The sequence below is a fragment of the Chrysemys picta genome, chromosome 4 (assembly GCF_011386835.1).
Source record: "Chrysemys picta bellii isolate R12L10 chromosome 4, ASM1138683v2, whole genome shotgun sequence".
Classification (NCBI taxonomy): domain Eukaryota; kingdom Metazoa; phylum Chordata; order Testudines; family Emydidae; genus Chrysemys; species Chrysemys picta.
Window position 1 is genome coordinate 105,866,634 of NC_088794.1, and position 17,256 is coordinate 105,883,889.

The following is a 17,256-nucleotide window of genomic DNA, read 5'->3' on the forward strand; positions in this document are numbered from 1 at the left end:
TGAATTTTTGAAATTCCAATTCCTGTTCGCTCCGCCTGGAGAGCTTAGCAACCGGCTCTATGCTGCAAACGCGCTCCTGCCTGAAGTACACAGGATGTGGATTCTCCTGGGTCTGTGGGGAGAAGAGGCTGTGCAGGCACAGCTTCATTTCAGCTGAAGAAACGTCGATATCTATGAGCAGATTGCTTGGGGCATGGGCTACAAGAGGGTCCCTCAGCGATGCTGTGAGAAAGCCAAGGAACTGCGACAGGCGTACCAGAAGGCAAGGGAGTCTAACAGTTGCACTGGTGCAGAGCCACTTTTACAGAGAGCTGCATGCCATCCTCGGCGGAGACTCTACCACCACCCCAAAGGCCTGGGGGATACTTTGAGGGAGTTGGAGTCACAGGCCCCCGGAGTGAACAGTGAGGAGGAGGAGGAGGAGTATGGGAAACAGGCCATCCGGGGATCCAGTGACGCAGTTGAGCCAGTCCCTGCAGTCCAGCATAGGCAAGCCTGATGCAGGGGAAGGAACCTCTGGTAAGTATGCAGTTCGCTTTGATATTGCAGGAACACACCTATTCATTTACTCTTTTTTAATCATGCTCTAAGAGATAGCAACTCTACCTCTATTGGTTATTTCACTATCTGCTTCTCATTTCGCTGTACAGTTAGGCAGAGGGGGCCCTGCAGTTTGTTTATGTGCACTGGGATGTCCTGTGAATCCTACATAGAAATCTCAAGGAAACTGCTTGGAGGTAGTCTGCAATCCCCTGCTAAAGATTTCTAGGGAGGACTGCCTTATTTCTTCCACTGCGGCAGGACACTTTCCAACACCACTCAGGAATTAATTCAGCAGGCACCATTGCAGCACACAGACTAGAAGCATAGGGACCCTGGTCTGCAGCCGGACACATGCAGGAACTATTCCCTTTCAGCTTCTGTTACCCTCAGGAGTGAGATATCCGCTAAAATCCTCACTGCCTGTGGAAAATTGTGCAAATGTTCAGTTGCCCAATCTGCATATACTTATACCCCAGAGCTAGCCCCCCACTCCCATTGTCCCAACTCGACCCCGAGCCATACTCACCATGGCTGGGACTGCTGTTGTGCTCTATGAATCCCAAGGAGAAGTAAGAATGTAGTGCTTGTAACTTGTGTGGATCAAGGGGAGTAAGTTCAGTATACCAAGTTTCCATTTATCTTGTGAATATAGTCAATGCACAGAGGTACTATTATATCTTTTGCAGCTTGAAATGTGGCCTTGAAGGGCTCTCCATCCACACCAGCAGAGCATCTCAGCCAGATAAGAAGAAGGAAGAGGACGCGTGATGATGTGTTTCAAGAGATCCTGCAAGCCTCTGTTGCTTTGCCTATCAAGCACAGGGCTTAAAGGATCACCCTCGCAGACAGACTGGACGGGGATAAAGCGGAGAGGAGAAAAGCACAGGAAAAGGAGAGACGTGCAGCAGGAGAAGCTAGCGCTTCTCAAGCAGCAAACAGACATGCTGGTGACTCTTGTTGACCTTCAGGTTCCACAGACCTGTGCTTGCTTCTCTCTGCAGCCCATGGACAACTGCATTCCCACATCTCCCTACACCCTCCCCTCCCCAAATTCCACGTGGCATCTGGGGCTGCTGCAGGATCCCTACCGCTCCACCCTTGGGGCAGTGGCGGATTAATAATTTTGCCGCCCCTAGGCCGGGAAATAATTGCCGCCCTGGCCCTGCCCCGACTCCGCCCCCTTGCACCCCCATTCCAACCCCCTCCCCAAAGTCCCTGCACCCGGCCCTGCCTCTTCCCCCAGCATGTGGCATTCCCCTCTCCTCCCCCTCCCTCCCTGCCCCGCAAAACAGCTGTTTCGCGGCGCAAACGCTGGGAGGGGAGAGAAACGGGATGCCGCGGCGCGCTTGCAGAAGAGGCGGAGGTGAGCTGGAGCAGGGGGGCGGAGCGTGGAGGGGAGCTTCCGCCCCTGAAAATTTGCCGGCCTAGGCCTTGTTGGCCTAGGCAATAATACGGCGCTGCCTTGGAGAGAGTACAGACAATCACAGCCGTGCATATGCTGATGTGTGAGAGACACGATTGGTGTATGTGTTTGTGAAATGAAAATGGCTGTTCTTTCCCCTTCAAAGGTTTTTTTCCCTGTATTTATAAAGTTTCATTCAGTTAGATGTCTGTATGGGTTTGGAATAAAAGTCTATTTGTGGAAATTTAATTCATCTTTATTCACAATATATGCTGGCTGGGGCTGACAGTCATAAATAATACAACATTGCAAATGCCTCTATTGATATTACTACATACACAGCACTCATTACAAGATTCATACTGGGGTGCAAAAAACCAAAGCCAGGCAGAGCAGACTACAGCAATGCACATATTGCACTATTAAAATGGTCTTTCAAAGCCTCCCTGTGCCATATAGCTCCATGTTGAGCTCTTTTTATAGCCCTAGTATCTGTCTGCTCAGAATCAGCAGACAGCTTTTCCACCGCCACCCCAGCAGAAACTTTTTCCCTTAGCTTCACAGGTATTATGAAGCACACAGCAGGCAGCTATAACCATTGGGATATTTTGTTTTTACTGAGGTCTAATCTCATAAGTAGAGAGCACCACCAGCCTTTCAGATGGCCAAAGGCACATTAAAATGTCATTCTGCGCCTGTGGAGCCTGTAGTTGATGCGCTCCTTGCTGCTGTTGAGGTGGCTGGTGTATGGCTTCATGAGTCATGGGAGTAATGGGGTGGTTGGTGTATGGCTTCATGAGCCGTGGGAGTAATGGGGTAGACTGGGTCTCCCAGGATCAGTATTGGCATTTCAACATCCTCAATGGTAATCCTCTGGTCTGGAAAGCCCCTGCTTGCAGCCTTCTGTAGAGGCCTGTGTTCTTAAGGATGTGTGCATCATGCATCCTCCCTGACCATCCCACCCTGATGTCGATAAAATGCCCCCGGTGATCCACCAGAGCTTGCAATACCATAGAAAAGTAGCCCTTTCTGTTGATGTACTCTGTGGCAAGATGGTCTAGTGCCAAAATAGGGATGTGCGTGCCATCTGTTGCCCCATCGCAGTTCAGGAACCCCACTGCTGCAAAACCATCCACTATGTCCTGCACATTACCTAGATTCATAGTCCTTCGTAGCAGGATGCAATTAATGGCCTTGCACACTTGCAACATAGCAGCCTTTATGGTGGATTTCCCAACTCGAAATTGATTCCCGACTGATTGATAGCAATCTGATGTTGCAAGCTTCCACACAGTGATTACCACTGGCTTCTCCACTGTCAGGCTGCTTTCATTTTGGTGTCGCTGTGCCAGAGGACTGGGGTGAGCTCTGCACACACTTCAGGAATGTGGCATTGCACATCCAAAGGTTCTGCAGCCACTGTTCATCATCCCATACCAGCATAACGATTTGATCCCACCAGTCAGTGCTTGTTTCTCGGGCCCAGAACTGATGCTCCTCCATCTGCAGCTGCTCTGTGAATGCCAACAATAACCTTGAATTGTTTCTATGTCTCACAGCAAGCTAGCCTCCAAGGAATTGTCATGTTGCCCACAGCTCCATGTGTGGGATCAGGCGCGTTGTACGCTCAGTAGTGCAGAGCTGTTCAAGAGCCATGCTTTTCACAGAGATGGCTGACATGTGGGTTTGCTTTTGAAAAGAGGCCAAAACATGGGATGCAGATAAAATTATGAGATGGAGAAAACAGCATCATGGGATGTCGAAATCATGTTCCCAGTCACCCCTGTGCAACTTGTTTGCTTCCATGAGGCATTGGAAATCTTTCCCAAAACATCCTGCATTAGATGATGGCGAGTTGCACGGTGTGATAACTACCCACAGTGGACTGCTCTCTGCATCAGTGCAAGTGCTGCTAGTGAGGACACACACTGCTGACACAAGTGTAGTGTGGCCATGCAAAAGCGACTTAATAACTGTGACAGATGTACATTGATGTAACTTCTGTCGACTTAATTTTGTAATGTGGACTTGCCCTTTATTTTGAAACTGATAGCTTAGATTCTGGAGAACAATGTAGTAGGGTTAATGAGGTGCCATAAGTATGGGCTGTTTATGAGGTTTGGTATATAGTAATTGTAAGTAGGTATGACACAAATATTGGAAGGCCAGTAGCACAAAAACAAGTTAAATCACTTATTACGTATTAACTTGTCTAGCATTTCCTTAGGTTTAATTGTTTTTCCCCCAAGTAAACAGTCTTCTAGGAAGTAGACTCCAAATGCAAGGTATTGTAAACCAATTTCATTTTTAAAACAACTTTTGTTTCTGTATTAAAGATACTACAGTCCTTAGGAGCCATCTTACCTATTGCCTGCAAGTTCCCATTTCTTATAGACTTCAGCTGTTGATTAAATGTGGGAAATATTTGATTTCAAAATTAGTGGCAGACTTGAGGAAACAATAATTCCGGCAAAATAGTTGACTACTGTCTCATTTTTGTACCCAGTGGGCAATGATTTAGGCTCCAATCGTGCAACTAGATCCACGCAGGAAAACCTTTGCATCTGTATGGAACCCCCACTGGAGTGGGGGGCTTTGTGCACAGGCAAGGTTTTGCTCTCACAGATCCTTAATTTGTGAATTAAAAACTCCAGGGCATGCTGCACTGAGATAAGAGAGCAACCCACTGCTTTTAGTAGCACTTCCTCCTCTTTCTTCTCCTCCCCAACCCAAAAGAGAGAATGAAATGTTAGGTTCTGACATTTGTGCTTCTCATTGCCAACCAAACCTAAGCTCCGTCTATCTATCAGGATTTTTCACCATTTCATTAAGCCATAGGGTACTGACATCTGGGATCCTCTTTACCTGTACAGATGGTCCCTCAGTTCGAGCGCCCTTGAAGATTGAAGACCTTGAGGGTGCCAGTGGCCATTGCTGAGTGAGAAAAAACATCTTTCAAGGGAAGTTCCAAAGAGGTAAGATACTGTTTTAAACTCTGTTCTTGACTCCTTCACCAAAGAAGGGTGGGAAAAATAACTCCTTTGTAGATTATCAGATTCAGTTAAATTGTCACTTGATGCCATTTCTGCCAATCTTGATTAGTTGATTTGTTTGGCAGCATACGGGCATAATAAATGTGATATACAGTATGTAGATATATAACCTGAAGTTAAAATTGTCCAAAAGTATTAAAATAAAATGAGATTGAATAAAATGGTTAACACATTAAATTGTATAACTAGTGATTTCAGATTATTTCAAGCACAAGCCTTCACTTCTATAAATATTCCTGCACCAGCAGATGGATTACATGACCTGATAGGCCTCTTCTATGTTTTACTTCTGATTCCTAGAAATGTTACAGTTTTCTTCCCATGTGCATTGCCAACAGCTCCTTGAAGAGTGGCTATAGTTTTCAGCTTTGTTGCATGTTTCTTGTTCAGTCAACCAGCATTTCCCAGATTTTTGGAAGCTGAGCCCTTAGTAAGGAAAATGAAGTCAACTGCCTTTAGCCCTATTGTGGTGTAAAATGTGAACAGGTCTATCCAAAATAATCGGTCACTCTCTGTAGATCTTCATAATGTGATATTCCTCAACTTTGTCATGTGTTTTGACCATTTAAATGATTGGGATAGTTCATACCTTAAATCTAATCCACACTGTCTGCAACTTCAGGGAGACACCACTGCATCAGTTATACTTGGATCAAGTTTTCTTCGTAAGCATAATAGTTAAAAGTTCTGGAAAACAATTAAGGCCTATCCATACCCTCCTTTCCTCCACAGCTGCTACTTTGCATCCTACATTTTGGGAAATGCTGTAGTAAATATTAACAAAATGGATCAGATTTCTTCCTGGTGTAACTCCACTAAAGGCCAGTGAATTGCATCAGGGAAGAGTGTGGTCCAGTGTGTTGTGTGGTATTTTTTGCAGAAACTGAAATCTTGTCAGTTGATTTTAATTGAGAACAAATTTGCATTTAAATAAATGCATAATTGACTAATTTGATAGGCAAACTGCAAGGTCTTTGCCAGTGTGTTTGCAAAAGTATCTTTTGGAAAAGGAAATAAAACTTGTTCATGGTTTGGTTCCCAAATGCTGGGGAAGTCAGAGGCAAATTGCCTTAATGAAAGGCTTATTGTTAGGACCCTACCAAATTTCATAAATTTCCCGGTCATAGCATTTTAAAAATCTTGAATTTCTTGGTTTCAGATATTTAAATCTTAAATTTCATGGTGTTGTAACAAAGCATGAATATGTATTTGAAAACAGAAATATATAAACTTGTAAAGCTCATGACGAACCCCCTGTTCCTCCCAAAAGAGTGACAACCCCCCAATGGCGCTGGCTTCAGAGCTGGGTGCTCAGCCAGCAGCCACCACTCTTCGGCCACCCAGCTCTGAAGGCAGTGCCGCTGCCATCAGCAGCACAGAAGTAAGGGTGGTAGTACCATACCATGTCACCCTTACTTCTTTGCTGCTTCTGGTGGTGCTGTCTTCAGAGCTGGGTGCCCGGCCAGCAGCCGCCGCTCTCTGGTTGCCAAGCTCTGAAGGCAGCACAGAAGTAAGGTTGGCCATACCGCAACCCCCCTACAATAACCTTGTGACTCCCTTTTGGGTCGGGATCCGCAGTTTGAGAAACGCTGTATAGAGTAAAAAATACACAAAAGATCAGATTTCAAAGGGAGATCAGATTTCACCTTTTCAACCTTTATCCTTTTCAACTTTTACCTTTCAGAGTGAAAGATGAATTTTAATTTGTTAGGACTTTGAGACCATCTTGGAAGCATTGTAAAAGGAAAAATTTAGAAGTAGGTGATTTAGTCTCTCAACTTCTTGAGTTGAAAAGAAAATTGGATTAAATACAGTAAAATGCAGTGTACCATCTTCAACAAACTGAATACTTTTGACCTCTTGTTTTTAATTTCCATAGTGAACAGCTAGAAGAAAGGTACTAGAATGAATGAAAATACTCTCTGCCGCTTCCAAAGCCCAGGTAAGTAAGGTTAATTAAATGATATAGCACAGTGGCTCTCAGCCTTTCCAGACTACCGTACCCATTTCAGTAGTCTGATTTGTCTTGCTTACCCCCAAGTTTCACCTCACTTAAAAACTACTTGCTTACAAAATCAAACATAAAAATATAAAAGTGTCACAGCTCACTATTACTGAAAAATTTCTTAATTTCTCATTTTTACCATGTAATTATAAAATAAATCAATTGGAATAGAAATATTGTATTTACATTTCAGTGTATAGTATATAGAGCAGTCTAAACAAGGCATTGTCTGTATGAAATTTTGGTTTGTACTGACATTGCTAGTGCTTTTTATGTAGCCTATTGCAAAACTAGGCAAACATCTAGATGAGTTGATGTACTCCTTGGAAGACCTCTGCGTACCCCCCAGGGGTACACATATCCCTGTTGAGAACCACTGATTCTAACTTACTGTATTTAAATGTTTACAGAACTTGTAGATGCTGCAATTAGGGTGACTAGATAACAAGTGTAAAAAATCGGGACGGGGTGGGGGGTAATAGGTGCCTATATAAGAAAAAGCCTCCAAAATCGGGAGTGTCCCTATAAAATTGGGACATCTGATCACCCTAGCTGCAATACAAAGGCAATTTTAATGTAGGATTTCAATTTAAATTCAACAGGATGACTCCAGCATGTTGCTTGGTAATGCAATGGTTTAAAAGAATGGCTGAAATTTCAATAGTAAAATTGTGTGTTGAAAAATGATTCCTTTCAGGGTGAGTTCAGGATGGCATGATATTCTTGATGACTTATTTCCCTAATTTTGATAAAGGCTTCCCATAATTATGTTTATGCTTAAAACATATTTTGATAGTTTTGCAAATAAATGCTTTTAAAAAATCACTTTTTTTTTTTTTTTTAACTGCTGGGTTAAATTTAGCTGTGTGTGAGACATATCTATTAAGTTGAGACTTCACTTTTCAGAAAATAGAAGAGTTTAAAATAGCACTGTTTCCTTTATTTGTTGTGACTGTTTACCATTAGCATTAAATGAATATGGTTCCTTTAGGTTAATGGAAGTATCAGTAAATTTAAGAAAAACTTTAATTTATTTCTACTGCAGGTCAGAATTAAGATATTTGAAATTAATTTAAGATGTTTGTTTCTAGCTTTGTTAGTTTTCTGAATTTCTTGGTAACCTTAATAGTTTGTTTTTGTGTTTTAAATTTGTTAAATGAGTAAGGTGTTCTTGAATTTGCTAATGGATCTGTTTTGAAACACTATTGTACAATGTATGGGCATTTTAAATATGTGACTTAATGCAGACAATGGAACGCCTTACACTGAATCGTGTACTGCCAAATGATTGCCACACATACATATGAAAAAGCAATGGACTAAAAAGTAGTAACACAGTTCTTCAAGTTACTGCATATGTGGATCCCATTTCTGGTGTCCATGTGCCCCATCACATGTGAAAATGTTTTATACTCTACCATTGCCAATAGGGGTCACACATATGCTCTTTGTGGCCTTGTGTCCCCTTCCCTCAGGGCTTAAAGGGTACAGCAACCACCACGAAGTTCCTTCTTACCATGAGGCAAGGTCAGAATAACATAGTGTCCCTTTGTAGTAATCTTGTTACTTAATAATTTATTCATACTTAGTAGCTAATGTACTTGTTACTGTTTCAAGTAGCATGTTCTCAGTAGGTCTTAAAAAAAAAAAAAAAAAAAAAAAAAAGGCAATCACTTATGGCAGAGCCCAGGCTTCAAGCCATGTCCTCCTGTGGGGAGATCTCAACAGATGCCTTTGCTGTCTGGGTGAGGAATCTGTCATGGCTAAGTGTGCAGTTTGCAACTCTTTCAAGAAGTGCGCACACAAAGAGTGGTAGTCCAAACTGAAGCTTTATCTTAGGGAAAGGTCCATGAGAGTTATGTCTGACTCAGCACAGACCTGATACAGAGGCTTCTGTTTTCCCAGCTCATCTCTCCAAGGCTTCTGTCACCAGAAACTTGACACCTAATTCAGGAGCAATTAAAAAAGATTCAGGTCCATCGGAGCAGTCAGAGACCCTTGCTGTCCAAGGACTGAGTGACCCTGACTCTGTTTTCTGGACCAAGCCCTCTCTTTGCTGCCGGGAGTGCAGAGTTCTTCAAAGGATGTGTGCTAAGGCCTTGGCTACACTTACCCGCTAGTTCGGCGGCTGGCAATCGAACTTCTGGGTTCGACTTATCGCGTCTAGTCTGGACGCGATAAGTCGAACCCGGAAGTGCTCGCCGTCGACTGCGGTACTCCAGCTCGGCGAGAGGAGTACCGCGGAGTCGACGGGGGAGCCTGCCTGCCGAGTGTGGACCAAGGTAAGTTCGAACTAAGGTACTTCGACTTCAGCTACGTTATTCACGTAGCTGAAGTTGCGTACCTTAGTTCGAATTAGGGGGGTAGTGTAGACCAAGCCTAAGAGTGCTGCCATGCTGCACCACTGCACAGAGCTGATACAGAAACCTTCCTCTACTTCTTCAGTTAAAAGATCTCAAGGGAAGGAGCTCAAAGGGTCATATGACTTCCTTCTCATCAGCACTGGCTTCAGCAGCACTGTCAGAGTGCCCAGGACAGTCTTCTGCAATGCTTTCCTTGTCAGCACTGGCAGCTTTAATCGAAGTCTGCTGTGCACCAGTGGTTTTAGCTGCAGAGAAAGCTTCATAGCAGAGAGGCATCTATAGCATCCTCCTTGCAGGGACCTTTTACAACTAAATTTGCAGCTCCAAAAGCTTCTTATGTGTCTTCATTAGACCTTAGGGTCACTCCAGTACCCGAGTCACCAATCCTGGCGGTTTCCCTGATCTCAATACTGGATGGAGCCCCTCCTCAAAAAGAAACCTAGGGTGCATCTAATTAAAATATCTTTGAACCAACATGTCATTACAATCAAGGATTTAACACCCGCTCAAATCCTTCAGTCTCCTGTCATGGCTTCTGATTCCTCTATAGACTCTAGCAGGAGTCCTCCACCAAAGAGGAAGTCAGACGGACGGAAAGAAAAGTTTAGGGAGGCATATGAACAAGAGCCTCCTAATTAACCTAAAGATGCCTGTTAGTTTGACCTCAATTGTATGCAAGGTCTTGGAACAAATTTTGAAAGAGAAAATAATTAAGGACATAGAGGCAAATGGTAATTGGAATAAAATACAACATGGTTTTACAAAAGGTAGATCGTGCCAGATCTTTGAGAAGATAACTGATTATTATTATTGTTTTTTTAGACAAAGGAAACGCAGTACATCTAATCTACCTGGATTTCAATAAGGCTATTGATACAGTTCCACATGGGAAATTATTAGTTAAATTGTAAAAGATGGGGATTAATATGAGAATTGAAAGGTGGATAAGAAACTTGTTAAGGGGAGACTACAATGGGTCATACTGAGAGGTGAACTGTCAGGCTGGAGGGAGGTTACTAGTGGAGTTTCTCTGGCCCCAAGACCATCCCTATCTTATTTAACATTTTTAATAATGAGACCGTGGCACAAAAAATTGGAGTGTGCTAATAAAATTTGTGGATGACACAAAGTTGGGAGGTATTGCCAATACAGAGGAGGACCGGAATATCATGCAAGAAGATCTGGAGGTCCTTGAAAACTGAGTAATAGAAGTGGGATGAATTTAATAGTGCAAAGTGCAAGGTCACGCACTTAAGGACTAACAACAAGAATTTTTGCAACAAGCTAGGGACTTACAGTTGGAACTGACAGAGGAGGAGAAATACCTGGGTGTTTTGGTTGATCACAGAATGACTATGAGCCGCTAATATGATGCAGCTGTGAGAGAGGCTAATGCAGTCCTAGGATGCATCAGACGAGGTATTTCCAGGAAAGACAGGGAAGTGTTAGTACCATTATATAAAGCACTGGGCGAGACCTCATATGGAATACTTTTTGCAATTCTGTTGTCCCATGTTTAAGAAAAATGAATTCAGACTGGAACAGGTGCAGAGAAGGGCTACTAAGATGATCTGAGCAATGGAAAACCTACCTTATGAGAGGAGACTCAAAGAGCTCGGTTTGTTTAGCCTAACCGAAAGAAGCCTGACAGGAGATATGACTGCTTTCTCTAAATATATCAGAGGGATAAATACCAGGGAGGGAGAGGAGTTATTTAAGTTAAGCGCCAATGTGGACACAAGGACAAATGGATATAAACTGGCCATCAACAATTTTAGGCTTGAAATTAGGTGAAGGTTTCTAACCATTAGAGGAGTGGAGTTCTAAAACTGCCTTCCAAGGGGAGCAGAGTGGGCAAAAAAACCTAACTGCCTTCAAGACTGAGCTTGATAAGTTTATGGAGAGGATGGTATGATGGGACTCCCTACAAGCATGTAGCCATTCTGCAGCTACTAGCAGCAAATATCTCCAGTGGCTGTTGATGGGACACTAGATGGAGAGGGCTGAGTTACTACAGAGAATTCTTTCCCAGGTGTCTGGCTGGTGGGTCTTGACCATATGCTCAGGGTCCAACTGATCACTATATTTGGGGTCAGGAAGGAATTTTCTCCCAGGTCAGATTGCCAGAGACTCTGGGGGGCAGCGGGGTTTGCCTTCCTCTGCAGCATGGGGCACAGGTCACTTGCAGGTTTAAACTCTTTGTAACTTGGAAGTCTTTAAATCATGATTTGAGGACTTGAGTAACTCAGCCAGACATAGTGGGTCTATTACAGGAGTGGATGGGTAAGGTTTTGTGGCCTGCAATGTACAGGAGGTCTGACTAAGTTATCATGATGTTCCCTTCTGACCTTGAAGTCTATGATTCTGTGAGATGCTAATTCTCACTATGCCCCTTGGTTCCCTCCGAAAGGGACACAATGTCCCTTTCCCAGATGGCCATATTGGTTCTCATGGCCTCGATATCGTCCATTTCAGGAACAATATTCCCACAATAGACAGGATCTAATTGTGAATCACCTGCTGCAAACTCTTATAAGTCTGATCACTCTTCGAGTTCAAGATACAGAGGAATAACAAATTTTAAGTGATGATGAAATACCAGCCCATCAGGACAATCCGTCTGATGCTATATTTGGTGGTTCTTCCTTACCTGATGGAACCAGGTCACAGGCTACACCTCTTTCAGCTGATGATTTTAAAACTTTTCAGGAATTATTGAAGCATATGGCAAAAACACTAGAAGTTCCTTTGGAGACAGTTCAGGAAAAAGCATATATAAACCCTTTGATATTCTACAGCCAGCATCCCAGAGCAGGGTTGCGTTACCTATTAATGAAGGAATATTGGATCTGGCAGAAGATCTCTGGGCTCCATGTCCGAGTTCTGTTCCAATAATAATTACCTCTTAGTCCCAAGTGCTTTAAATATATCTCTTCAGTCAAAGTCTATTTGGCAGTGATATCCGCATTTCATCCTCCAGAAGAGGGAGGTGCAACTTCATCAGTCAGTGAATAGATTTATGAAATTTTTTCCCCACATTTTTCCTCCTGTGAGAAAGATTTCTCCAGCATGGAACTTCAAATTTAATGCTTTCTTCACTTGTGGCCCACTCACACTTGACCTCCTTGAACCGCTATCAAATTGTCCAATTCATCTACAGACAGTGAAGTAGCATTCCTGGTAGGAATTACATCAGCATGTAGAATAAGCAAATTACAATCCCTAACGATAAATCCTCTATACAGTTTTTTACATGGATAGAGTAACTATGAGACCACATCAATCTTTTATTCCTAAAGTACTCAAATTTTCATATCAATCGATGCAGTCATTTTCCAGCTTTTTTTCCAAAACCTCATTCTTCACCTGCAAAATTACATACATTAGATGTGAGGTCACCATTATATTACCTAGGTAGCACTAGATTTTTTGGTAAAATGCCAAGACTTTTTTCTTTGTTTATGATAATAAATCAAAAGGCATGGCTAGAATGGGTATGGATTATATTAGAACTGCTTATAATATTAATAAGAGTCCTCCATCAAACATGCAAACTCACTCCACCAGAGTGCAAACAGCCTCAATAGCATGCTGAAGTTGGGTTCCAATATCAGAAATTTGTAGAGCAATTACCTGGTCTTCAGCTCATATGCTTACAAAACATTATTAAGTCACAGTTTCAAGATCTGATGCCCATTTTGGAAGAGCTATTTTGCAGTCTCTTTACAGATAACTTCTAGCTTCCACCTCCTTAAAGAACAGTTACTTATCTAGTAACTGGGGTTCTTTGAGATGTTCTTCACATGTAGATCCCATGACCCGCCCTCCATACCGGCAGCTCAAAGTCTTACAAATGAGGATTCTGGGTGATGAAGGAACTGAGTGGCAGTTGGGGTTGCTGTGCCCATTATGCCCTCAGGGCATGTGTGACCCCTATTGGACACTGCTAGTGAAAATGCTCTGAACTCCTTTGCTGGGGCACATGGACACCATAAGTGGGATCTACATGTGCAGAACATCTCCAAGAACCACAGTTACTAACAGGTAAGTAATGATTCTTTCCATTGATCTTATTATGTTATTGAGATCATCAATATCATTATATTTCTACAAAAAAAGTTGGGTACAATGTGTTTATATTCAGATATCAATTGCTCTACACATTTATAATGTACAACTCACCATAGTGTTTAGGCACTCAACTGACACAATATTAAAGATACCACCTTAGCTGGCCTTTAAAACAGGGCATTTCAATTGATGGCGTGTGGCTTGCTGGTAGGTTCCAAGAGGCGCCTGCTGGGTGAGCAAAATCCCTTGTTCACTAGGATCTAGCAGGAGCCAGGGAAGGAGCAACTTGCAATCTCTCTTCTCTTGCTCTTTCTGCTCTGCACTTCAAAGCCTACCCATGAAAAAAGAAGGAAGGCTAGGGGAGCACCTACAAAAAGTGGAGAGAAACAACAGCCACTTAAAGTAAGTGGAGTGTGGTAAACAAACACAACATTGAATTCCATCTGGTGAATACCAGATGGGTGATACTGGCTTTACTACACTTATCCAGTAGCCTAGCTCATACTTAATTTATTTAAGGGTTAGAACCAGCATTTTCTGTTAACAGACCATTTCCATTAAGTGTTTCTAAACAGTGTTTCAATATTTTTAGCCTGTGTCCTCTGTCAACGAACTGATGACTGTCCCGAAAAATATGGAGAAAAGAGAACTTACAAGGAATACAATCTCACTGTTCATTACTACTGCTTGGTAAGTATTTCATATTGATCCTGAACTGAATTCTAGGAACTTACCGATTTTTCTGATGAGAATTGGTAAACTAAACAGCAGAGAACCTGCAACTCTTTGTCTGCAAAATTCCAAAATCTCTCTTCTAATTTCCAAATTATTTTCTTTTGGGGAGATTAATTGAGCCTTTTCAGTTATTTTAAAGATACAGCAGCAGAAAGAAAACACACCATAATAGGTTAAAAGAACAGGAGTACTTGTGGCACCTTAGAGACTAACCAATTTATTTGCCACAAGTACTCCTGTTCTTTTTGTGGATACAGACTAACATGGCTGCTACTCTGAAACCATAATAGGTTGTTACTCACTGTTGAATAGTCACATTAGCAATTAGCACATTCCCAAATCATAAAAACTTGATGGCGTTTTCAAAAATTGGTGGTAATGGATCCATGTTATCCCATCTTCATTTAAATTAATTTTGATTTCGTTTCATAATTTTAGGATCTAAGAACTCAAGCCTTCATTAAAATATTTCCCCTACCCCTTTCAGTATAATTCTGTTTTTAGCAGCATACATGTAGTTCTTTGTTTGCTATGTGTTGTTCCTCACTTTGCATTATCTGGCTTCATTATAGCGCTAGCAGCAGTTTTCAAACTGTGGGTCGGGACCCCATTGTAATGGAGTCTCCAGGGCTGGCATTAGTTGATAGAAGGGGTTGGGTTTTGAACCTTAAACCAAGATATCCTGTTTCTAAAATAAATGTAATAGTCATTGAAATTAAATAATGTTAAACAAAAACCAAAATTGTAAACAGTCCCCCTAAAATTCTTTTTGCTCTTTCTTATGGTATTATTGTTTTACTAGTTCTTTAATTGTCATCAGCTTTCCTGGGCAGACAAGACCTGAAGATCCAACATAAAAATCTGGGGGGGAATAAACTACTAAATGTACACACACTTGTGTGCGTGCACATGGTTGCAGACTGCTATTACATTTTATGAAGATAGAAAAAGGTGCAAGCCCATCGTTTTTCTTTGTAGATTACTTTTAAGGTATTGGGATAGATTCTGGCTCTCACCAACGCCCCTATACACTGCTTTGGCCGTGTAAGGAGGCCACAGTAGGCTATGGGAGAATTTCCTGATGCAGAATCAGCATAGGGCTGATATAAGAGTCCCTATGCAGTCCTCCTTCGCAGTTCCCTGTGTGGAGAGTGGGAAGGGGCATGCTTGTAGCACTAAGTGCTTCAGAGATTCTGGGCTGCAAAGCAAGTTGGGTAAGGCTACTGTAAGTTAGAGCTTCTTTACTGCAGGCCATTGGCCATTCACCTTCTTTCTCTGGGGAGTACCTTCAGTTCTGTGTGCCTTTGAAGAAACAACATAAAACATAGCTTATCGTTGCTTCATAGTGAATTATCCACATGAGTCGTGTTAGTGTAGTGGTGGGCAACCTCAGGGCTGCATGGGGTCCATCAGGATAATCTGATTGCAAGCCGCAAGACGTTTTGCTGATGTTGACCGTCCGCAGGCACAGCCCCCTGCAGCTCCTAGTGGCTGCGATTTGCAGGGACATGTTGGCCGCCACTTCCCGCAGCTTCCATTGTCCAGGAACAGCGAACCGTGGCCACTGGGAGCTGCGGGGGGCCGTGACTGCAGACGGTCAACGTCCGCAAAATATCTCACGGCCCAGAAGCAGGTTGCCCACCACTGTGTTAGTGTCTTTAAACCAGTTATGGTTTTTACTTAAGTCCTGTGGATGCAATAAGAGCTATAGGCTTCTTAAGAAACAAAAAGGACACAAGGTGCAGTTATTTCCTTGATATTTTTTTCTATTATGACAGTTTCAGATATTTCATTAAAATCTGTCTTTAAGATTCTTACAAGTAACTATCACATTTGTGTTCCTGTTGTTTTTTTCTCAACATATATCATTGTACACTACTGTGTTCTCATTTCCCACTTGTCGAACAAGAGTTCCAAGTTATTCTGATGAATTTTTGCTGTTTATTTTATTATGCAGATAATACTCTTCTAATTTCTTTAATGAACTTCCAGTTTGGTAATGTATTTCAGCAAGGCTTTTTACACAAATAAAATATCTTGAATACTTAGCTTGTCCACTCAATATGTAGCCGTATCAAAGGGCCATCAGATTATTTTGGCATGATCTGTTTCTAAAATCCTTGTTGGCATTACTCAGTATATTCACCTATTCCTTGTGCTTTCAAATAAATTATAGTCTGTGTTTTTATTAAGAACTGATAGAAATGTAGGCCTGGAAGAGACTTCGAGAGGTCATCTAGTCCAGTCCCCTACACTGAAGTAGGACGAAGTAAACCTAGACCACCATCCCAGACAGGCATTTGTCCAACTTGTTCTTAAACAGCTCCAATGGTGGGGAGTCCACAAACTCCCTTCATATTCCAGTACTTAATTATCTTTATAGTTAGAAAGTTTTTTCTACTATCTAACCTAAATCTCCCTTGCTGCAGATTAAGCCCATTGCTTACCCTACCTTCAGAAGACATGGAGAACAATTGATCACTGTCCTCTTTATAATAGCCCTTAACGTATTTGAAGACTATCAGGTTCTCCCCAAAATCTTCTCTCAAGACTAAACTTGTCAAGTTAGTTTAACCTTTCCTAATGATAAAAGGTTTGGAAAACCTGACCAATTTTTGTTGCTCTCCTCTGGACTTTCTCCAATTTGTCCACATCTTTCTTAAAGTGTGGCGCCCAAAACTGGCCACAGTACGCCAGCTGAGGTCTCACCAGTGCCGAATAGAGCAGAACAATTGCCTCCTGTGTCTTACATATAACTCTCTTGTTAATACACTTCAGAATATTAGCCTTTTTGACAACTGCGTCATTATTGACTCATTCATTTTGTGATCCACTGTAATCCCTGAATCCTTTTCAGCAGTACCACTCCCCATTTTGTAGTTGTGCAATTGATTTTTTTTTTTAATTTCTAAGGGTAGTACTTTGCACTTGTCTCTATTGAATTTCATCTTGTTGATTTCAGACCAATTCTTCAATTGGTCCAAGGTCATTTTGAATTCAAAAATTGAAAAAACTTTAATAAAATCATATATATATCACATCTACTGCTTCCCCCTGTCCACTAGGCCAATAACACTCTCAAAG

At 42.1% G+C, this 17,256-nt stretch overlaps 1 protein-coding gene across 4 annotated transcripts in view; it reads left to right on the plus strand.

Moving 5' to 3' along the window:
* Positions 1-17,256, plus strand: part of G2E3 (G2/M-phase specific E3 ubiquitin protein ligase) — a 58,988-nt gene that overhangs the window by 3,844 nt on the left and 37,888 nt on the right. For all 4 annotated transcript variants that reach the window (XM_042857464.2, XM_065593252.1, XM_042857463.2 and 1 more), the window contains exons 2-4: positions 4,819-4,920; positions 6,878-6,940; positions 14,030-14,127. In XM_042857464.2, coding sequence (XP_042713398.2) covers positions 6,904-6,940; positions 14,030-14,127 — 135 coding nt within the window. In that variant the 5' untranslated portion in view covers positions 4,819-4,920; positions 6,878-6,903. The remainder of the gene's footprint in view (positions 1-4,818; positions 4,921-6,877; positions 6,941-14,029; positions 14,128-17,256) is intronic.